General features: G+C 46.8%; 2 protein-coding genes across 6 annotated transcripts; both read left to right on the top strand.

Moving 5' to 3' along the window:
- Positions 1-427: 427 nt before the first annotated feature.
- On the top strand, positions 428-2548 carry LOC132243868 (olfactory receptor 2T27-like). The gene has a single exon (XM_059714384.1). The coding sequence runs from the start codon at positions 805-807 to the stop codon at positions 1747-1749; it is 945 nt and encodes a 314-aa protein (XP_059570367.1). The 5' UTR covers positions 428-804; the 3' UTR covers positions 1750-2548.
- A 3102-nt stretch (positions 2549-5650) lies between these two features.
- On the top strand, positions 5651-19791 carry LOC132244049 (olfactory receptor 2T27-like). Of its 5 annotated transcripts, XM_059714978.1 has the most exons (4): positions 5651-6165; positions 6300-6393; positions 6495-6554; positions 10921-14173. In XM_059714978.1, exon 4 carries the CDS (start codon positions 11041-11043, stop codon positions 11983-11985), a length of 945 nt encoding a protein of 314 aa, XP_059570961.1. In that variant the 5' UTR covers positions 5651-6165; positions 6300-6393; positions 6495-6554; positions 10921-11040; the 3' UTR covers positions 11986-14173. The 5 variants fall into 5 exon arrangements, 3 of the variants coding, with proteins under 3 accessions (XP_059570961.1, XP_059570959.1, XP_059570960.1); XR_009455659.1 differs by lacking the exons at positions 6495-6554; positions 10921-14173 and adding exons at positions 17787-17887; positions 19300-19791 and having other exon boundaries at positions 5651-6393; XM_059714976.1 differs by having other exon boundaries at positions 5651-6393.
- Positions 19792-23627: the final 3836 nt, after the last annotated feature.

Here is a 23627-nt window from a genome sequence, read left to right on the forward strand (position 1 = left end):
AGTAGTTGAAGAGTAGGCGACCGTTTCCACCTGCAAACTGGAATAACCTACTGCAGGTTGGAGGCGGACACCCTAGCACCCTGCCATCACTGCCACTAATCTCCACTTGTGCCACAAGTAGATAGCTCACAGATGGTACTTGTCTTCGGGACAGCCTGGGGACAGCACCTGTAGAAGGTGCCCCCACCTCCAAAGGCCACCAATGCCCCAAAATGCTCAGGGCAGATTCAGAACTTCTGCAGGCCATGGGTAATTCAGGGGTTGGCAACCTTTTTCAGATGCAAACTGGAATAACCTAACCCAGGTTGCAAGTAGTGGGTGCTAGGACCTGCAAGTAGTCTCTGCCCATGGCACAACTAGGATGCCCACAGCTGGCATTACTTGCCACAGCATCCTGGGGAGAGAACCTGCAGAAAGTGCCCCTCACCTCCACATGCCACCAAAACCCCTGGCCCTGTTCAATGGTTATGCAGGCCATCAGTTGAAAATCCCTGCTGTGCTCAATTCCACAGCGTAGGAATAACACAAGGTACACCACTGCGATTCCACATGCAGGTGGGGCCTGCAGCTGAACATAGAAATGCTGGGCAAAGCGTAGAAAATCTTTAGCCTAAGTAAACTCTCTTCCCCTGGAAGTGAGGTTATTGTCTCATCAACCATAATGTCTGGCATTTCTTCCACAGGAAAAGAAAACCTGCCAGGTGCCTCAGGTGCTGTTAGTATTATCCAGTAGGAAGTGTGCACACATTGCCCAAGGCATCTTGTTCTTGTCCAGGACTTCAAACACAGCCACATGAAGCGGAAATGAAGAGTGGGAATGAAACTTCTTCAGCAGACTTCATTCTGCTGGGAATCCTGAGCCGGACCAATGTACACAAGTTCACCATGGCCACGATCTTATTAGCCTTCATCGCTGCCTTGTCTGGGAATGCTCTTCTCATACTTCTAATCCAAGTGGATTCCTCCCTTCACACCCCCATGTACTTTTTCCTCAGACAATTGGCCTTCATGGACATCTGTCAGACACTGATAATTGTCCCCAAAATGTTAGCAGACTTCCTGACCCCAGGTAACCCCATTTCTCCAGCTGGCTGTGGGACTCAGATTTTCCTCATGCTGACCATGGGTGTATCAGAGTGCCTCCTCCTGGCAGTCATGTCTTATGACAGGTACATAGCCATCTGCAACCCCTTGCAGTACCCCATCCTCATGAGCAGGAACATCTGCTTTCTTTTATCAGCTGGAGTCTGGATGGGAGCATTGGTAAATGCCTTGATTCACACAGTGTTTACACTGGCTCTCCCCTACTGTGGCTCAAAAGAGATTGACCACTTCTTCTGTGAGGTCCCAGCCCTGCTCAAATTGTCCTGCTCTGACACCTCTCACTATGAGGCAATGGTGTTTGTAACTGGCATTGTCGTGCTCCTTATCCCTTCTTCCATTATACTAGCCTCTTATGCTTATATCCTCTCAACGGTCCTGAGAATGAAGTCAACCAAGGGACAGCAGAAAGCTCTGGCCACTTGCTTGTCCCACCTGACTGTGGTGGTCATGTTTTATGGGGCAGGCATCTTCATGTACATGAGACCAGGCTCCTACCACTCCCCAGAGCAAGACAAGATTGTTTCTCTGTTTTACACCATTGTCAGCCCACCACTCAATCCACTCATCTACAGCCTGAGAAACAGGGATGTCTTACGAGCCATAAGAAAGCTGATTGGGATATTCAGGGTCTTCCAGCAAAATTGACAGAAGCTGTACATTACCATGAGCTAAGTCTCATTTAACTGAGAAGGCCCCCGGCAGGGTTTTCTGGATCATTTAGAAGGAAGCTAACATTTCTCAGTCACGTGACAGCCTGTGCCCTACTGAGAGTCACGGGTTTTTGGGCTCTGTCACTTAAACACTTAGAAAGAGGTTTGAAGAAATGTACCCCACTATCCCTGTTCATTAGTGTTTTCCTGCTTCAGGAAATTTAACCAAATTATTGCAAACACTGAAGACTTCATGGGGGATTGAAACTTTCTATTTCCCTGATGCTGCCCCTGCACAAGGCCCAAGCCCCCCTGCAGGAAATACGTCAAATGGAAGGGCAACCAAAATGGGCCCTGGGATGAAAGTTTATGAGGAAGGTATGAAAGAACAAGGGTTATTTAGGATGGATAGGAATAGACTGGGGGGGAGGGAGGTATAATAGTGTCTCAAATACATGAAGAGTGATTATAGAGAGAATGGAGATGGGCTTTTCTTTGTGGCTCTAAGGGACAGGACTAGGAGCAAGGGCCGCAAGCCAGAGCAGGGGAAATTAAACATGGAGATTAGGGGGAACTAGCTGCCATTGGGAGTGGTCACACAGGGATGAGGCTACCAAGAGAAGCTGTGGATTCTCCATGCTTGGCAACGTCCAAAAGCAGGTAAGACAGACACTTGGCTGTGGTGGTTTAGTCAGGGATGATCGTGGCTGGAGCAGGGGCATGGGCCACAGGACCTGGTGAGGTTTCTTTCAGCCTATGATCCTAAGTGCTTAGAAGCAGATCTTCCCAACCACTGCAAGGCACCGTACTTTATGTCTGATTCTTGTCTCACTTCACGTTGTTTTTCCACCAGATTCACTCCACTGAGGTGAAAGGTGGAACACGGGGCGTGAGCGGGTGTTTTAGTTTGAGTGGCATCTGGACAGCCACTCTACTAAAAAACCCACAGGATTACATATAATAACTTCCTGTGTGTTTAAAAATGACTGCAGGATGCTTTACCTCGAGTTTGTTCGATGAGTTTTAGGTAAAGCACCCCAATGGGAAGTGGAAGGTAGTTGAACTGAAATGTGGCTTGCCTTAAACAGTGCCCCCAGACTAAATACCAGACAGTCTTGGAATACCAAGGGGAGACATAGGATCCTCCCTGCAATAATCTAGGCCACATTGATCAAAGTAGGCCACTGGGGACCATACAGTCCTTGGGCAAGCCCCGTACTTCAGACCTTGGGTTTGAAATGGTTTCATAGGAGAGGATCCCCAAAGCTTTGCACAGTGCCGGAGGCCCTGACTCACACCTCTGCCTCCTCTGCACATGTGCAGCATGGTGGCAAGAGGCCTGGAGTGGGTGTCTTGGCCCAACACAAGGGAGTGAACATGGCAACATTGCGACTATTGCACTTATGAGCTACTGGGAGTATGCAGGCCTTACGCATGGACCCTGTTTCTTTGAGACATCTGCAGTGGGAAGTAGGGGAGGGATCCAGATGTTTTGGTTGCATGGCCAGAAAATGATGGCAATATTCCCATGGAAAACTAGGACTCTTGGCCTGAGGTCACATACCAAACTTTCCTTATGGCTCTGTTCAATGGTAAGGCTTCTGGCCAGAAGGGAAGAAAGCAGGCATGTCCTTTTATTAGCAATCGGGCACTTCTGTGACATTCAGGAATCCTTTCTGGTTCTCCTTGTATCCTTTCTATGGTCATGAGCAGGGACCTACAGAATTCATGCTGGAAGTGGGCTGCCCAGCAGCTCCTTTAACCTTGGAGGTTCCCCTGTGCAGCCTCCCCCCATTCCCCACCTTTAGTGATTTGTTGAGGTGATTAGCTAGCTCCCTACTAGCTACCCCACTGGTAGATCAGGGGAGGGGGCTGGGACATGTCCCACCCCTGCAGTTCGTTTCAAGCCCCATGCCTTGATTGCCCAATCAGGGCATGGGGCTGGGACCTGCCCCTGATCAGGACAGTTCACAGGGCAGGGGCTGGAGAACCTGTTTCCTGCTCAGCATCATGATCACGGAGCTGGGTGGGGAACAGACTGGAGAGCTTGTTCCCCACCCAGATTGCAGAGGTGGGTGAGAAACAGGTTCTCCAGTCCCCACCCCACAATCACTGGGAACTGTCCTGGTCAGGGGTATGCCCCAGGCATGGGTGATTGAGGTGTGTGTCTTGGAAAGAGCTGCAGGGGTGGGGCAGGACCCATCCCCCTGTCCAGGCCACCAATGGGACAGATGGTAGCAAGGCCGTGATCCTGAACTTTATCTCCCAGCACCAATTCCGTGACAGTGGGACTGGTCCCAATGCCAGCCCTGCAACTGTGGAGCTGGCACTGGGAGATAAGGATCACCCAACCCCCTGCTCCCGAATTGCAATGGTGAAACACGGGGTGGGAGACAAGGATCTCTTAGCCTCTGCTCCACAATCATGACCTTGGAGCAGGGGTCTTGGAGCTCATTCTGGTTGGGGAGGGGGACATAGTCCCTGCCTGGGCTCCAGTGGAAGAGCCCTCCCCGGCAGCAGCCAGCTCCATGGGGCAGGGAGCAATCTCCCACCCCTTGGTGGCTGACTGACCAGGAGTAGATTTGCTCCCAGTCAGGTGTCTAGACAAGTGCTACTGCACAGTTAGTAACTGCAACTAAATTTGGTACTTGTATTTGCAGGTAGCAAACTTACTATTAGGAAGGGTTACTGTGCAGTAACCATGTGCATGTGTAGACGCATATGTTTACTGCACAGCAAAATACACTGCTTCACAGTAAAGCATCTCATGTAGATGCACCCACGTTGGAACAAATTTCTAGTATTAGGAACCAAAAACTCCCTCTGACCTGAAGAAGAATGCGCTACATTTGGAAGCTTGTCAAAGACCCTCCCAAACATGCAGTCAGTCCAACAGAATTTATTACCCATAAAAATACTTGCCTCTCATGTATTTTCTGGACTGTCCCACCTAATCACTCCAGCACTATTAAAGTTCCTCTATTATGACCCAAATTATATTTTATTTTAAAGTGCTCCTAAGAAGAGAGAAGATACCACTCAGCATCATTACATGCTGTCTGTAATATCTGGCTTCTCAGGTGGGATTTTCTGGGGAAAAAAATGTTGTAGAGCCCTAGAAGTTAAGAAATGAAAAATAAGATTTCTGGAGAGACTTTGAAAGACAGTGAGTGACTGGGCTCAGCTGCACATGCAAATAATCCAGGAGCACTTTACTCTAGAGTGAGGTATGCTAAAATAAACTCTCCCAGGCATACGTCTACACATGCAGCGATGAAGGAGAAGATTTGCTTTCCCTAATAGCAGACTGCTCCTGCTTCCGGTGGCCCTTCCCTGGGCTCCTGCAGCAGCTGGGGGTAGCTCAAAGCTCCCTTTTGGTACTAGCCCAGGAGCTGGCAGGGAGCACGGGGCCAGGAGACAGCTATCTTCTGGTGCAACTGGGACATTGCTCGCTGTCCCTGCGAGCTGCCTTCTGCTGGGGAAGGTTCTGCCACCAGAGGCCGGGCAGGGACATTGTCCCCCGGCCCTGGCAGCAGGGAGCTCCCAGTCCATTATTGTGGGACCAGGGGTGGGAGACTCTTATGAATATCTGAGCAGACTATGCTCCTTTGCTCTTCCTCTGTTTCAAACTCTCCAGGTGAGAGGGATGTCTTGTGATTGAATGTTTGGAGAACTGATGCTCTTGACGGAGAAACATCATGTCGAGTGAGTCACAACCCAGAGGTCTCATCCCACTAGAAAATCAAGCAGTGAGAGATTTAGCATTTTGTATTAGAATGAAAACATTCAAATATGACATTTCCCACTTAAAAAAAAAAAAAAATCCTCCCCCTAGAATTTATTTTAAGAAAGACTGAAATGTATCGTCCTTCCTGAAATGCTTTGTTCTCTCCCACCTCCAGACAGAGGTTGCTAAGAAACTTGCCTGAGCATAATTTTGCAACGTTTTCAAATACCTGAATGGAGGAAAGTCTGCCAGAGCCCCCATTGGAGCTGAAAGGAGAACTTAATTAGAGACTTGGGAGAAGACCCTCAGAGTGTGGGAAAGTTTGTGTATTTTGGTCCCATTAGATTTCAAAGCTATTGCTGATGGCCACAAACTTGGCCACATAATGGCCACAAGCTTGACTTGGCTTTTGTGAAGCCTGAGTTTTTATGACATACGTGCTCCCCTCTCTCCACTACCTGATTTACTCAGCTAGCTGCAGAAGCAGGATTGAATGAGCTCTGCTGTCTCTCTACTCAGTGTAGAGTGTCTTTCTTTAAGGCTAATTTCAGATCCTTTTTATCTATTGCCCATGTTGCATTTTTTCAACTTATAAAAATATGTTTTCAGGCTCTGGGCAAGAATTGGTATTATACAATTTTAACGTTGAAAGTGAAATGGAGTTCATAGCTGAGAAATTTTAAGGTAATTTGCTTCCTTAGAAAACTAAAGCTGCCCCATACGAAAGGAATGCCATGCAAGAAAAGAGATTTATGTGGATTTCTAGTGTACTTGCTTTTGAGCCTGTAACTCTTTATTTCTTGCAAATGTACATGTAGCAATAGGCTGGAAAAAGAAAACATTCCAGGAATATAGTAGAAAAGATTAAGCTTCTTACTGAAGTCATCAGAGAAAAAGATAAAGGAGACCAAGGTAAGTGATTACTGTTTCCTTCTAGTCCTATTTTATACAGGTAAAGATTCTTAAAACCAGATTTATCTTTATTACAAACAGCACTGTTTCTCTTCTTAAAGATCCCCATGTGATAATGACAGAAGAAGTGGCATATAAATGTTTCTCGAAATATATCTCAGGTATTACAGTTCAATAAAGTCATATATATTTTGCTTTTAATTATTATTCCTTCTACTAATAGTACTAACAATAAAATATATTCTTACTTCATTTCATAGCTACAAATGTCCTGTAATGTTCTTCTTTCCATGTGCCAAAGACTGAAATGATACAATTAAGAATTGGGAGGTGGAAATTTTTAATGAAAACAGATTATTCCTGTCAGGGCAACTATGTATGATGATGAACTTCAAAGGAGGAGGAAATGTTTGCAAAGAAGGGGTAAAAGTCTCTCCTGGTGTCAATTCCAAATTCCTCTTTCACCTTAGCAGGTCCAGGATTTAACCCAGGCCACTCTTAGGGCTATTAAAAATGTCAGGTAAAGAGAGATTTAGTGTAAGATAGCATGTCATAAACTATTTGTGTAGTATTTAATAATATCAGTCAGGGCTCATGGACAGATGTGATGTCTTTGATTAGACTAACTAGATTTTTGCAAAAAAACCCCTTTCATTTCAAGCTTTTGGGCACAAACACCCTTCATCAGGAATCAGAGAAAAGATAGTAAAAGTTCTGCTGGGTAGAAATGAAAGTTCATATTTCATAGGATTTCACAGAGGAGTCGATAGATGAAATAACCCTCTGGGCAGGCAGGTCTCACCTGGTAAGGAGTCTCAGCTTTCCTGTGAGGCTGCAAGGATGCAAATTACCTTAGACAAAGGCAGGAGCTGGAGTATAATACCATATCTTATACTTCCATTTGTAATGACTTTAAAACACAACCTGTATGAGGCATTGTTCATTTTAAGTGCTTCACAACTCCATATCACACAGTGACTTGGGGGCTGTGTTCTCCCAAATAGGAAATTATGGTTCCACTCTTTCAACACTTTCCGTTGTCTCTAGCTTTCCATGTAAGGGGCTAACTCCTAATTATCCTTCTGTCCCTACATGGTACGTACAAAGTTTGGAAGCTATAGAGATCTAGTGTTTCTAGTTCACTTGGCCAGAAGGAAATCAGGCACCGAGGCTGAGGACTGCAGAGCCCCAGGGAGATTCTGGGGACCAAGGATGGTTTGAGAAGCTGGGTGAGGTAAAAGCACACAGTCCAAAACAAGGGTCAAAGAAATCTTAACAGCACTTCTAATATTGGAATACAAACCATAGGCAATTGCTAAGACAATACAGATAAGCATAGTGAGCTGCTGATTTAAAAGAAAGATCCATTAATCTAAGAGTCACAAAATCATTAGTATTGAAAACATTGTTTAAGTTACTGGGTCATATAGGTTTCCAGCAGGTGGCCAGCCAGCCAGGCAAAATAACTTCTTATTGGTATTCCTGATACTACATGCTGTAGGTTGTGTTTTGAGCATTGTGTGAATGGTGTGTGGTGGGGATAGGTTTCATAGATACACTGACCTTGGTTCACCTGCAGAGGGGCAATGCAGCAAGGATCTTGAGTACCTGTCTGAAAAGAGATTTTCTGAGGCAGATCTGGGCTCTTCATCCCAGGTTTTAGCTGGGCTTGAAAAGCTTACAAGATAAAATTACCACATATCAGGCTATTAGATGTACAAAATTGCTTCTCATGCCAATGAATCATTAATATACAATTAATCTATTTAATATGGTAACCAGGTATGCCTTATCAGTTTCCCAGGTCGTAGACTTATTGCAGTCAACACTAGAAAATCCGCATTGTGGCAAAAAACAGACCTGCCCAGTTTAAAACGCCAAGGCTGGCTGGCTGCACGCTGGCTAGCCATGGCTAGCAAGATCACCTGTGACGGAGTACATTGGCTTGCGATGTCAGAGGAAGGGCATAGCAAGGTCATCATGTTGTATCTACCACTCCTAGCCAGGCTTTTTTCCAGAGTGTTTTGCACCGTGTATCATTCAGCCAGTTACTTGAGATTTTCTGAATTAATATTTTAATTTGGGGTGGGGAACAGGGAGAGAAATGTTCCTTAAAAAGTGAAATGTCATGTTCACGAAAAAAAATAAAAAGTCCATGTACATTAATTGAAATACTGACTGGCAACATAGATCAAAAGCATTATAGGACCAGCATTTCTTCTTTTTTTATATTAGCAGTTGCATAGAACTGAAATGATCTGGAGAGAGCTCTAGCAGCCGGAGAATAACTTTGCTTCACTTTTTTCATGGAAATAATGTTTTTATTTTAAGCAGGATTTTTGTAGTCTTTCCTTCTCTTTCTTCTTCCTTTCCTTTTTTAAACAGCCTACAGCAGATCTCACTAGGTGTTACCTTTCATCTAGGCCTAGTTCAGTTTTGGCTGCCCAAATTACTGTATAGTGATATTCAGAAAGAGCCGAGAACCTGCCTCTGAAATTCAGATACTTTTATGGGATACCTACCCAAGCACTTGAAATACTGGACACTAAAACTCAGAGCTGATGGAAGATTTTCTGTTAAAACCATTCCTTCAAATAGGACACTGGCTGTCAGGCTTTCCATAGATACTTTCCTCTACCAAAATTTCAACTAAAAAATACACACATTCTTTTCTCTTAGTTTGTAGGATTTGTTCTGCAAATATTTTCACTGTAGATACTTTTGAGCATTCATTGTCCCATTAATTGTCCAGCACACGCTATGGCTGGGGAGCAGCTATGGGGTATTCTTTAGAGTTTGGTAAATGGTGAGGTGTTTGGGACAGAGCATGTTTCCTCCTACTCCCGTGTGCCATGTCTGCATTGCCAAGTGCTTCTTCTCCTGCTACCGATCACGTTACTCATGATATATGTCACTGCTGGTGGTGATGGAAAAGGGGAATGGCCAGAAGGACCGAGCCACACACAATCATTGTGAAATACTTTCCACAAGTTTTTTTTCTGTGAGATTGTTTCCCATCAAGTTCAGTCCGACTCATAGATTCATAGATTGTAGAGTCAGAAGGGACCACAATGTATTATCGTGTCTGACCCCCTGCCCCTGGCAGGAAAGAGGACCGAGGTCAGATGACCCCAGCCAGGTGACTATCTAGCCTCTTATTGAATACATCCAAGCTAGGTGATAGCACCACCTCTCTTGGAAGCCCATTCCAGATCCTGGCCACCCTTACTGTGAACATTTTTTTCCTAATATCTAACCTAAATCCACTCTCAGCTAGTTTACACCCATTATTCCTAGTCACTCCCTGGGGCGCCTTAGTAAACAGTGCTTCCCCTATTCCCCGTTCACCTCCCCTAATAAATTTATAGGTGGCCACAAGATCTCCCCTCAGCTGTCTCTTGTGAAGGTTGAAGAGATTCAGCTCTCTCAACTTCCCCCCATAGGATCTATCATGAAGGCCACTAATCATGCGAGTGGCCCTCCTCTGGACCCTCTCCAGATTCCCTGTGCCCCTCTTGAGTTGTAGTGCCCAAATCTGGACACAGTACTCCAACTGCGGCTGACCAGTGCCACATAGACAGGGAGCATTGCCTCCTTTGATCTATTAGTCATCTATTAGACTTGAAGCTGCTAATGCACAACAAGGTGTGATTGGCCTTGTTGATGACCTCGTTACACTGCCAGCTCATGTTCATCTTGGAGTCAATTATGGACCAAGTTATGGTCACTATCTCCCAGGCTACCATGAATTCGCATGTTCCCCATGAGATCATCCCCTGTTGCTAAGACCAGGTCAAGCAAGACTCTACCCCTGGTGGGACTAGATACCACCTGGGTTAGGTGGTGTAAGAACCTCCATGAGAGGTTTGTTACATGCAGTTGACTCACATGTAACAAGGTAGTATTAGTAGCACAGGTACTATTTGGGTTCTATTGCCAGCATGGAGCATAGGAACTGATTATTTTCCCTGCATCTGGGCATGCATTGACTTCCTCATTGCCATGGCTACATTGCAACCAGGACTCCAATTATCTTGTTTAACTCTATCTATGACATCTCTGTAGGGCATGGTAGCTGAAGAGTAGGCAATCTTTTCCAGCTGCAAACTGGAATAACCTACTGCAGGATGGAGGTGGGCACCCAAGCACCTTGCCACCACTGCCACTAATCTCCACCTGTGGCACAAAGAGAACACCCACAGGTGGTCCTTCTTCCCGAGGCAGCCTGGGGAGAGCACCTGAAGAAGGTGCCCCCCACCTCCAAATGCCACCAATGACCCAAAATAATCAGGCTAGATTCAGAGGTCCTGCAGGCCATGGGTTGCTAATCCCTGCTTTAATCATTTCTATGTCTGCAGCATAGACATACCATGAGTTAAACCACTGCAGCTCACTTGTAGGAGGGGCCTGAAGATGCACTAGAGATATTAGGCTAATAATAGGAAATCTTTAGCGTAAATGTACATAGTTCCCGAGGAAGTGAGGCTATTATCTTATCAACCGTAATGTCTGCCATTTCTTCCACAGGAGAAGAAAGCCTGCTGCTGCTTCAGCTTCCATGAGTGTTATCCAGTAGGAAGTGTGTGCATATGCCACCACACATTTGGTTCTTGTCCAGGGCTTCATGCAAAACCACGTGGAAAGGAAATGAAGAGTGAGAATGAAACTTCTTCAGCAGACTTCATTCTGCTGGGATTCCTGAGCCGGACCAATGTACACATGTTCTCCATGGCAATGATCTTATTAGCCTTCATCGCTGCCTTGTCTGGGAATGCTCTCCTCATACTTCTAATAGAAGTGGATTCCTCCCTTCGCACTCCCATGTACTTTTTCCTCAGACAATTGTCCTTCATGGACATCTGTCAGACTCTGATAATTGTCCCCAAAATGTTAGCAGACTTCCTGATCCCAGGCAACCCCATTTCTCCAGCTGGTTGTGGGGCTCAGATTTTCCTTGTGCTGACAATGGGTGGAGCAGAGTGCCTCCTCCTGGCCGTCATGGCTTATGACAGGTACATAGCGATCTGCAACCCCTTGCAGTACCCCATCCTCATGAGAAGGAACATCTGCTTTCTTTTATCAGCTGGAGTCTGGATGGGAGCATCAGTAAATGCCTTGATTCACACAGTGTTTACACTGGGTTTCCCCTACTGTGGCTCAAAAGAGATTGACCAATTCTTCTGTGAGATCCCATCTCTGCTCAAATTGTCCTGCTCTGACACCTCTCGATATGAAACTCTGGTGTTTGTGGCTGGCATTGTCGTGCTCCTTATCCCTGCTTCCATTATTCTAGCCTCTTATGCCTTTATCTTCTTTAGGGTTCTGAGGATGAAGTCAACCACAGGACAGCAGAAAGCTCTGGCCACCTGCTCCTCCCACCTGACTGTGGTGGTCATGTTTTATGGGGCAGGAATCTTCATGTACATGAGACCCAGCTCCTACCACTCTCCAGAGCAAGACAAGATTGTGTCTCTCTTTTACACCATTGTCGCCCCAGTACTCAATCCACTCATCTACAGCCTGAGAAACAGGGATGTCTTACATGCCCTCAGAAAGTGGATTGGGAAATGCACAGACTTCCAGCAAGATTGACAGAAGTTGTAGCCTGCCCAGGGGAGGGGGAAAGGGAGACTTGCATGAGGCTGAGCCCATTGCAGAGCCTGGCAGCCCTAACTGTAAAGTAATGTCTCTGATGTCCAGCCTGAATCTTCTCTCTAACTATTTGTGGCTGCTTTTCCTAGTAACCCTGGGTGATCCCCTGGGGGAACAGAACCTCCCCCAATTCTCACTGGTCCCCCCTGGTGACTTTGTAAATGGCCACCAGATCCCCTCTCAGCCTTCTCTTGTGGAGACTGAATAGGTTAAGTGCCTTTAGCCTCTCCTCGTAGGGCCTGCCCTGCTGCCCCTTGACCATGTGAGTGGCCCTCCACTGGACCCTCTTGTTGCTAGCCACATTCCTCATGAAGCGCAGCACCCAGAACTGGACGCAGTACTCCAACTGCAGCCTGACCGGCGGTGCACAGAGGGGAACGATCACCTCCTTGCACCTGCTCTTGATGCATCTGTAGATGTATGACAAGGTGCAGTTAGCCTTACTGGACGCTTTCTCACATTGGCGCCTCATGCTCATCCTGCAGTCAACAATGACTCCAAGATCGCTTTCTGCCACTGTTTCGACAAGAAGGGAGTTCCCAGCCTATAGGTGTGTTGCTGGTTCCTTCTCCCTAGATGCAGCACCTTGCCCTTGTCTGTGTTGAAGTCCATCCTATTCTTATCCATCCACCTCTGTAACCTGTCTAGATCTAGCTGGATTCTGTCCCTCCCCTCCAGCGTGCCCACCTCACCCCACAACTTGGTGTTGTCAGCAAATTTGGACAGCATGCTTTTTCATTTGCCGCAATCACCAGATTGCCAAGCCTATCCTGTATGTTCCTCACGTTACCCAGTGCCCTCTCCTTACTGCCTATGTATTTGAAAAAGGACTTTTTATTATCCTTAATTCTGGTCACTAGCCCGAGCTCCATCTCTGTCTTGGCCTTCCTAACAGCCTCCCTAATTAACCTGTTCTATTTAGCAGAAATTTTAGATTAACCTGTTCTATTTAGCAGCTTTATTCATGAAAATGGCTGTTACCCAAGAATCTATGTAAGCCTTTTGTAAAATACATTGATTTGATATATTCCAGATATGATGGAAAAGGGCAACAGGGAGAAACAGGAAGCTTTCTAGGTTTACATCGATGGCAAGAATACCGAGCAGTAAATGAAAACAAAACTGTGTCCAATATTCCTTTCTTTGTGACTGGAAGGAATGGAGATGATGGGTAGACACAACAAAATAAATGCATAGCATTAATGAAATAAAAGAATTTTTCATTAAAAATGAATAAGATATTGAAAAATGTTAATAGGAGTGCTGCTTCTGAAAGAAGCAATGGAACAATTTTGTGAAGCCTGGCTATCTCCATATTCCCAACTTTACCCAAAAAATGAACAAACCCATGTGGTAGATTCACATAGAGCAGGCTTGTCCAACATGCAGCCTGTGGGCTGCCATGCGGCATGCGATGCGGCCCCTGCCAAGGCATTTTCTGTGGCCCGCGGTGCTGTGATGGGAAATGAAAGTAAACACTGTTTACTTTTGCTCCCACCCCTTGTGCCTCCGCCAGCCCCTCAGCAACTTCCTAATGGCTGCTGAAGGGCTGGGGGACGGACAAGGTTCCCACACGCACCGTGTCAGCTTGATGTTGCTGACATGGTGCATGTGGCAAGAGGAGTAGCTGGCAGTGAAAACGCGGGTCATCGATGCAGCATGGGGCGGTCCCAGGTAGAGTTTGCACTGGCCAGCACCATGGGTGGCGAGCGGAACGTGGCCAGGCACACATGGGGAGAGGGGAGTGGCGACAAAACCCCCCCAGGCCCACCCCAGTCAACTTCCCCTGCACTAAATCGCCGCTTGCACCTGGCTCTGCCCCTTGGGGCTGTGGCTGGGGAGAAGGAGGCATCATCCAGGGGCCTCTGCACCTGCCCTACTCCACTCTTACCTGTGTGGTTCATCTTCCCAGTGGCGGGTGAAGAAGTTGCAGCCGGGGGACCTGTGCCCAGCTCACACATTCCCGTGTAAATGCACAGTGCTGGCCCAGGCTTGCTGAGCTACATCTGCCTCCACCTCCACCTCCTCCTCTGCCTCCTCCCTCCCCGGAAAAGGAAGCCCCCCCCCCATTTTTTTTTGCTGGCTCTGGGCTGGGAGCCGCCAGGCGGGCTTGCAAGACATGGTGAGTCCTGGGGCAGGGGTCTCGGGTGGCCTGGGTCCCTGCCCCATGGCTGCTCCACCTGTAGAGCCCAGCACATGTGGGCTGCAGCATCATGGCCCTCGCCTGGCTCCTCCTGTGCAGCCATTAGAAGTTTTGTTATTATAACTTGAAAGAACCCCATTGAAGGTGGAAACGACAGGAAGTTCTGTGGCATCCTTGTAAGATTCTGTTTCCTCCAGTATGACATCTGGTGTAACACAGACCATAGAATTTCACCTGCTGAATTTCACTGCTTCCTGTGAGGTCTTTGAATATGGCTTGCCAGCCTACTGGGTGTTAAAAAGTTCATGATCCAGCCCCACATTAAAAAAGGTTGGACACCCCTGCACTATCACAACACGGCTGCTGTTGGAGTTTCCATGGAGACCAGCCCCAGCCACACAGGTAGGGGCTGCTGTGAAATAGAGAACTCCAAAGACCACCTGCATAGGCAGCCAAATTTACAGAAGACAAGAAAAGTACTATTTTATATCTTATTCATGAAAAAAGGCTGTTACCAAAGAATCTCTCTAAGCCTTGTGTAAAATAAATATATTTGATTTAACCAAGATATCATGGAAAAGGCCAACAGGGGGAAACAGGAAGCTTGCTAGGTAAGAATGCAGAGCAGTAAATGAAAACTGAATGATGTTTGATGTTCCTGTCTTGTGACTGGAAGTAATGGAGCCAATCAGTAGACAGGACCAAATGGCTGCTGGGCATTAATCAAATAAAGGAATGTTTAATTAAAAATGAATAAAAAGTTGTAAAATGAATTGGTTAATAGGTATAATATTTGTTTCACTTCTCACATCTGCCAGTTTTCACCTCAGACTGGTATTATGGTGCTAATTCTCAAAGAAGCAATTGAATAATTCTGTGAAGCAACAAAAAGGATCCGGGGCCTGGGAGACAAGACTTATAAAGAAAGGTTGAAAGAACTACAGTTATTTAGCTTGGAGAAGAGAAGACTGCCAATGGCATTTGATAACAGTCTTCAAATACCTGCAGGGTGATTATAGAAAGGATAGAAATGAGTGTTTATCTGTGTCTATTGGGGATAGGACTAGGAGCAATGGTGTTACACTGCAGCAGGGGAAATTGAGGCTGGAGGTTAGGAAGAACTAGCTAACTGTGGGAGCAGTCGGGCATTGGAACAGGCTGCCTAGGGAAGCTGAGGAGTCTCCATGCTTGAAAACATTCAAGAGCAGGTGAGACAGGCACTTGACTGGGGATACTTAGTCAAGGATGATCTTGCTTTGAGCAGGAGCTGAACAAGATGTGACCTTGTGAGGTCCCTTCCATACCTACATGCCTACAAACATAGGATCCTATGATTCTAAGTGCTTAGACACACATGTTCCCAACAGGTATTTTAAAGAGTGAGGGATTTTAGACCTGATTCTTGTCTCACCTATATTGTTTTTACTCCATTTTCTCTCCATTGAGGCTAATGGTGGAACACGTTTTTTTTTACAAAAGAGAAGAAAAACTCCATTTTAGTCTAATCTTTTCTCTTTAGTGGAAAAGATTATGATGATTATTATGATTATTATTGTATTATTATTATTATAAAGATTATGATTATTATTATTGTATTCATAAAAAAATGTTACCAAGTATCTGTCTAAACCTTATGGAAGAGAAATTGATTTGATTCATGTAAGACATCACAGCAAAGGGCAACAGGGAGAAACAAGAAGCTTCCTAGCTTTACATCCATGGTGAAATGGCACAGGAGCAAATGAAAACAAAATGGCATACAGCAGTGGCACTTATAATAATAAGAGGAATAAGAGGCCATAGTGTCTGTGGTGCTCAGGTGCACTGATGGATGAGCTTGTTGATAGTGGAGCTGGCTCTGAGTCTAACCAAGACATGGTTCCCAGAAGAGGAAAGTAGCTGAATTCAAATGTGGCTTGAGGGAAACAGTGACCCTAAACTGAATAGCAAGACAGAAATGGGAGATAGGATACTTCTTGTAATAATCTAGGCCAGGTTGTCCAAAGTAGGTCACTGAGGACCATACAGCCCTGGGGAAAACCCTGTGCCTCAGACACTGGGAGTTAAGTGCTTGAAAAAGGTTTCAGAGGAGAGGATCCCCAGAGCTTTCACAGTGCTGGAGCCCATGAGTCCCCCGTCTGCCTCCTGTACACATGTACAGCATGGTGGCCATAGGCCTGGAGTGAGTGGCTTGGGCCAATGCAAGGGACTGAGCATGAGAAGATTTTGGATAATGCACTTACAGCCTACTGGGACTATGCAGGCTTCATGTATGGACCCTGTTGTTTTCATGGAGCTGAAGTGGGACGCAGGGGAGGGATCCAGATGTTTTGGTTTGCATGGCCAGAAAGTGATGGCGATGTGCCCTTGGAAAAGTAGGACTGTTTGCCTGAGATCACATGCAGGACTTTCCTTATGGCTCAGTTCAATGGTGAGTCACAGACCAGAAGGGAATAAAGCAGATGTGACCTCTTGTTAGGAATCTGGCACTTCTGGACATTCAGAAATCCTATCTGCTTTTGCTTGTATCCTATCTCTGGTCATGAGTAGGGACCTACCAAATTCATCCTGGAAGCTGCCTAGGCGGAAGCTCCTTTAATCCTGGAGGTTCCCCTCTGCAATCCCCCACAAATCCTCACCCCCACTCCCACCCCCAGTTGCTGACAGGCTGAGGGGCCCCGGTGGCCCTGCTGCCTGTGTCTGACCAGCAGGAAGGCGAAAACAGCACCATATTTTAAACCATGACTTTTGCCTGTCTGCCAATCAGGGGCGAGGGGCAGGGCCCTGCTGTCAATTGGGGGAGGGGCAGACACATTCCAGTGAACCTGCAAAATGAAGGGAACTGCTGCGCAGCCCACGTCCACTGTGAATTCGGTAGATCCCTAGTCGTGAGGACAATGTCAGACAGAGGGGACTTGGCACATGTGACAATGCTGGGGCTGTTCTGCTGGGGCAGTGTCAGGGGCCTAAGAGGCAGCCCAGCCTAACCAAAGAGACTCTAACCTGTGGCTCATCTTTGTTATTGAACCAACTGGCCAATGTTAAGGCCTTCTGCCAGGCTGCTGGTAATAGCAGTCTCTGCAATAAAGTCCAGCTGTGGCTGCAGGACAGCCAACACTTCTGTCTGAAGATCTGCTGTGGTTAAGCTCTGTGGATCCTGCACTCACTGCTTTTCCAGTTTCTCAACCTGCTTACCTGTGTGTCTGGGCTTTGGCTCTTGGAATCTCCTCTTTGCTTTTCTTATTCACTTCCTCACCCCTGAACCTTGACCAGGACACTGTCTCAGCTTTTCCCCCATGGATCTCATGGCTAAGTCTTTGATTCCTGATCCGTAACTCGCACCGTGGTGTGGAGTCCACCCCTTACAGGCAGCCATCTTCATGTGCATGAAACTCAACAATTGCCATTGGACAGGTGCAATAAAAGTAAGATTGAGTCTCTATATCACACCCTTTACAGCAAAATCCTGACTCCTCTCTGATACTATCTGAGAAACTGGGCAATTTTAGGAGTCCTAAGAAACTCACTTGGCTATTCCATCTCTAGTTTATGGTCTGACCTAATTTAATGAGTTTTTGCTGTGAACTCTTTGGTACAGGATTGTCCTGACACTGGTGTTCGGTCCACGGAACACCAAACCAAGACATACCAACAAGAACAGCCCAGCCAAGACAGGCGATGAGCCCAAGAAGTATCCAGGTAGGAGACAGGGGCCTGGAGAGTCCTGGGATTAGCGGGGCGGTGCATACACTCTCAGGAGGCTTCAAATACCTCTACACTAATGCTCATAGTATGGGGAACAAGCAGAAGGAAGTTGCCTTCCTGCTAGCTAACACAAACCCAGACATAGTGGGGCTCGCTGAAACTTGATGGGATCCACTGCATGACTGGGTGGTAAACATCAAGGGCAACAGACTGTTCAGGTGGGATAGAAGGGGGAGGAAAGGCAGGGCTTTGGCGCTCTATGTTAAAGAACAATACATGTCCTCAACAAACAGCATTGGGTCAGAGGAGGGGCAGACTGAAGTGCTCTGGGTCAGAATACAAGGGAGTCGGGGAGGAAAGGGACTTAACGGTGGGGGTCTACTACAGACCACCCAACCAGGGGAAGAGCTAGACCAGGAATTCTCAGGTCAGCTCGCAGAGGCAGTTAAGTCAAGGGACGCAGTCATCATGAGTGACCTAAAGTATCCAGACATATGCTGGGAAGAGCAGTCAGCCAGGTCTGACTGCTCATGTAGGTTCCTAGCTGAGTTACAGGACCTCCATCTCACCCAGGAGGTGCACAGTCCCATCAGGGGGAATGCCTTGTTGCACTTGGTCCTGGCCACAGGCGATAACCTCATGAGGGGACTACAGGTGCTTGACCACTTAGGTGATAGCGATCATCACTTGCTGGAATTTACCATCCTACACAGGGTGTCAAAGGCCTGCAGCAAGGCAGCAGCCCTGGACTTCAGGAGGGTGGATTTCAATGAGGTAAGGAGACTAGTCAGGGAAGCGCTGAGGTTCTGGAGGGGAGTGGAGTTAGGAGTTCAAGAAGAGTGGTCGTTCCTGAAGGAGACGATCCTGCAAGCCGAAAGGGTGACAGTCCCAATGTGGATCAAAGGGGACAAGAGTGCTCAAAAGGCCCCATGGCTCACCAAAGGCATCCAGGAATGTCTCTGTCATATTGAATGTAATATTTGAATGCTTGTAATAGTTGCCCATTAGCCAGTTTAGGAAGAAGACAAAATTCATCTTCTTATCTAGGCCATTGTTTTGGCCTACGTACGGAAGGTCCTGACTTTGCTCAAAGTCTTAACTCTTGAATTTTATCTTTAGAGGCCTTTAACAAAGTTAACCTAAAAATGACCCTTAAGCAAACATCCCACATTCCGAGAAATCAAACCGTAGGAGCCTTTAAACGATTGGAAATAAAAGTCAATTCAGTGATATGGAATATCCTCAAAGTAATTAAAATGGTCAACAAAAGAAACTGATTACCAAGCAAAAGAATCTGTTAAGTAAGATCTGAGCCCAAATTTGGGAGTAGTGACAGGTTTGGGTAGGAGGGGCCCAAGACGGCAACTCACTCAATAAAAACTGTAACCTACTGTCCCAATTTGGAGGTAACCTCACTTGCAGAACAACGAAGGAAGAATCGCAAGTGTAGTCCGGATTAGACTGATCACCTGAACCACCCTCTCCGTGAACAAGAATCTCTTAGTTCACGCTGAAGCTGCGGAGCACCCGAAAGGGACTGAAAGAAGGGGACTTAGTCCTATCAGTATTGAGGCCAGCCCATTGAATCGTATTGCTGAGGAGAGCCCACTGAACCGTACTACTGAGGCCAACCCATTAAATTGTACTACTGAGGAATGAAACCATATTTAGATGTTTGGCTTCTTGGAATTCTAGGATTGTAAGTATATTATGAAAAATAATAGTATTGATTCAAATTTAACTTTGAGTTGTAATTGTAATTGTTTTAAGGAAGTACATTGGGAGCATTGTTTCTGATATATGTAGTTATTGTGTTCTTAATGTTTGCGGTGTTCCTTAAAGCTAAGCAGTGTTACACGTGTAGCAAAGAATTTTAAAATAAAATTGTGTTGTATGAATTAAGTGTATAATCATTGTGAAATCGTGCAATTAACTAAATACTCCCCCAGCCAGTGCATCAAAATGAATCAGTAAATTGTGTGGGATTTTCTCTATTCCATAACCCACTAGAGACAGTCTCAAAACTAAAAAGGAGGCGTACACCCAATGGAAGGGAGGGGCCATCACCAAGGAGGATTATATCTCCATTGCTCAAGATTGTAGAGGAGCTGTTAGGAAGGCTAAGGCAGAGACAGAACTGGGATTAGTGACCTGGATCAAAGATAACAAGAAGTCCTTTTGTAAATACATAGGGAATAAAAAGAAGGTACCAGATAATGTGGGGCCCCTGCAGGACATGCTTGAAAATCTGGTGGTTGCACCAGATAACAAAGCTAACCTCTGTAACAAATTCTTTGCCTCCAATTTTCTGAGCAGGGATTGGGACATCCCCCCCCCCCAACTGGAATCATGGATGAACGCAGTAGAGGTGCAGCCAGGCCCAGGGTCAGTGAGGACCTAGTCAGGGAACTTCTGGTGGGACTTGACATGTTCAAATTAGCAGGTCCTGATGCTCTCCACCCCAGAGTGCTGAGGGAATTGGCAGAGGTCACTGTGGGACCCCTGGCACAGCTTTACGAGCACTCCTGGTGCTCTGGTGAGGTGCCACAGGACTGAAAAAGGGCCATTGTGGTCCCCATTTTCAAAAATGGGTGGAAGGAGGACCCTGGAAACTATAGGTCCATTAGTCTTACCTCGATCCTGGGAAAGCTCTTTGAGAAAATTATCAAGGAGCACATGTGCAAGGGACCAGCAGGGGAGATTATGCTTAGGGGCAATCAACATGGGTTCATTTGAGGCAGTTCCTGTCAGACCAACCTGGTTGCCTTCTACAGCCAGGTCACAAAATCCTTGAACGCAGGTGTTGTGGTGGACGTAGTCTTCCTGGACTTTAGGAAGGCCTTCGACACTGTCTCTCACCCCACTTGCATTAAAAAACTAGGCGACTGTGGTGTCGATGCCTATACAGTCAGATGGGTCAGAAACTGGCTGGAGGGCCTCACCCAGAGAGTGGTGGTGGATGGCTCATTTTCAACCTAGAGGGATGTGGGCAGTGGGGTTCCCCAGGGCTCAGTCCTTGGGCCTGCGCTGTTCAACATCTTCATCAGTGACTTGGACAAGGGGGTGAAAAGCATCTTATTCTAATTCTTGTCTGACACCAAGATGTTGGGAGAAGTGGGCATGCTAGAAGAGAGGGACAGGCTACAACTAGATCTGGACAGATTACAGGGGTGGGCTGATGACAGTAGGATAGGTTTCAATACTGACAAGTGCAAGGTACGGCACCTGGGGAGGAAGAACCAGTGGCATACTTACAGGCTGGGGAACTCCCTGCTCATCAGGGCAGACACCTCCCCTCTGTCACAATCCTCCATCCATTTCCCCAATGACTATACTAGTGGCATATCTTCTAAAGGATCATTGGAGAAGGGCCTGGATAATGACTGACCTGAGTTGTTAGCTAGCTATGTTAGAAATTAGAAAAGGACATCTTCAAATACCTGAATTTAAAAATTCATGAACTTGGTTGTGACCCCTGTCCTTCTCCTCCCAGGTGGGTACCCTGGTTACCTGGTTATTGAGTCAGAAGGTAAGAAGCTTGTTTGTCTTTCAACCTCTCAGCCTGTTGCCAGTGCCTGTGCTTGGTTTCTGTCTGTACGTAACTGCCTACAGGTACAAAAATAAACTTTCTTCTGGCACACAAGTGTCCAGATTGAGATGTAGACAAATAACTGCAGTCACAGCGAAAATCAGGAAAGAATAGACACCTCTGGTATCTGTGTCCCCCCCTGAGCTGCTTCTGGGAAGGATGGCATATAATGAATCAATCACACAAAGAAAATGTCAGGTTTTTGACTATTAGCTTTCTTCTGATTATCAGTCTGAGGTCCTCCTGACTGCTCTGGACTCAGCCCTGTCTCTTGGTCCCTGACCCTTGCCTCTTCTCCAGGGCTACTGATTCTGGCCCCTGGGACAGGACCTAATCATGAGGACTGACTGAATACGTTCTTGTCAGTGACATCTGGTAGGGACTGACAACACTAGACTGATTCAGATCTGAATGTGCCAGGAACTTGACAAAAGTTACATAACATTGGGTGCACTGCATAGAGTATAAACCATCCAAAAGACAGAGGCATAAGTTATGCACCACAATACTGCCCCCTTATCTTAGAGGGAGAGGATTGGTTTCAGTCAAGATGTCCAGCTGGCCTTGTCCCAGAGCTGAGTACTATTTGGCAAGCTCTTATTGTCTTTAAAAGTTTTTCCAGAAATCTTTTTATCTTTTCCCTCTTTTTTTCTTCTATTTATTTATTTATTTTTTTTTCACTTCTTGGTCTCTATGACATTTATTTTTTCTCTGGAAATCCTACCTGAGGAATCAGATATTACAGACAGCTTGTAATGATGCTGAATGCAAAGTTTTCTCTTTCTGGGGGCAGTGGGCACATCTACACAAGATGCTACTGTGCAGTGGTTACTGTGTCTTTAGTTAGTACTTATATAAACAAGTAGTAAATAAATGCACCATAACCGGAGCTACTGCACAGCAGCACCAGCAAACAGCTTGTAAGTGATTAGGCTAGTGGGCAGTAGTATCTCTGCACATTTTTGCCAGCAACAGAACTGCACATAATTATCAGGCTACTGTGCAGTCAGTGTCTTGTGTAGATGTTCCTAGTTAAAAATAAACTATAATTCAGGTCAAAGTAGAGGGAGTTTTACAACAGTACTTCCGGAGTGATGGCATAGCTGGGATGGCCCAGGAAATATGTGATCTGCAAGTACTTTTCTGAATGATACATTTACTGGACCAGCTTCATGGTTGGGATAGATTTGGACAACCTATTACATACATTGCTTTCTTCTTCAGGTGAGAGGGAGTTTTCTGTACCTAATACAAGAAACCTGTTCCACGCTGTCTTATTGTACGTGTGAGAATTATTCTGATTAGGCCGTGTAACAAGGGGCCTTCTCTGAGCTGATTTCCCTGTGGCCTGCCCACTTGTTTCTGGGCCAACCGCCCACCTTCTCGTTCGCCATGCCTTGACGTTAATTAATTAATTAATTATCTTAATTAAGAGGGAGGCTGCCCATTTCTTGCCTCAATGCCAGGGGGGTGCTATCTGCGGCTCCGTACCTCCCCTATACCACAACTCATGCCTCGCAGATGGCATCCCGCTGTTACTCTCACCGCCCCGCACTGGGCCCCAGAATCCTGCTCTCAGGACCCCTCCAGGATCCCGGCATTCAGGCGGCCTACCCCGCCCTCATGCAGGGCTGCCTCGCTCCCTGAAACTATTTCCCCCTCGGGCATGGTCCCTCCCAGGACCTTTGGCCACGCAGGCCCTGGCCTTGCCTCCAAGGCCAGTCGGGAACCCCAGGCCCTCCAAGCTCTGGGCATCCCTCGCTGTGGGCCCCTGGCCCTTTTGGCCACTCTGGTCATGGCCCCAGCCCAGCCCAGCCCAGCCCAGTCAAGGCTACTCTCAGTCATGACGCTGAGCCTCTACCCCGACTCTCACTCCTGGGTCCATCTTCTGGCCCTCTTGGCGGGTGACCCACCCGGTTGTGGGAGCTGGGCTTAAGGCGCCCCGACCCGCCTCTCACTGGGCCTGGCATTTCCTGGGGGCTCCCGCGCCACTGGGAGCCCCACCAGGCCACCCGCTCCCGGCAGGGTGCAGTTGTAGATCATGCCCAGGAGCAGGAGCCTCCAACCCAACCCTGCAGCTCCTCCCTCACCTCCGGGGTGCACCAAGAAGTCGCACAGCCGGTGATGTTGCTGCCTGGGCTGCCA

The sequence above is a fragment of the Alligator mississippiensis genome, chromosome 11 (genome assembly GCF_030867095.1).
Source record: "Alligator mississippiensis isolate rAllMis1 chromosome 11, rAllMis1, whole genome shotgun sequence".
NCBI classification, from domain to species: Eukaryota; Metazoa; Chordata; order Crocodylia; family Alligatoridae; genus Alligator; species Alligator mississippiensis.

Coding starts and splice junctions, on each gene's coding strand:
- LOC132243868 (XM_059714384.1), top strand. CDS start 805: ATGAAGAGTGGGAATGAAACTTCTTCAGCAGACTTCATTCTGCTGGGA.
- LOC132244049 (XM_059714976.1), top strand. CDS start 11,041: ATGAAGAGTGAGAATGAAACTTCTTCAGCAGACTTCATTCTGCTGGGA.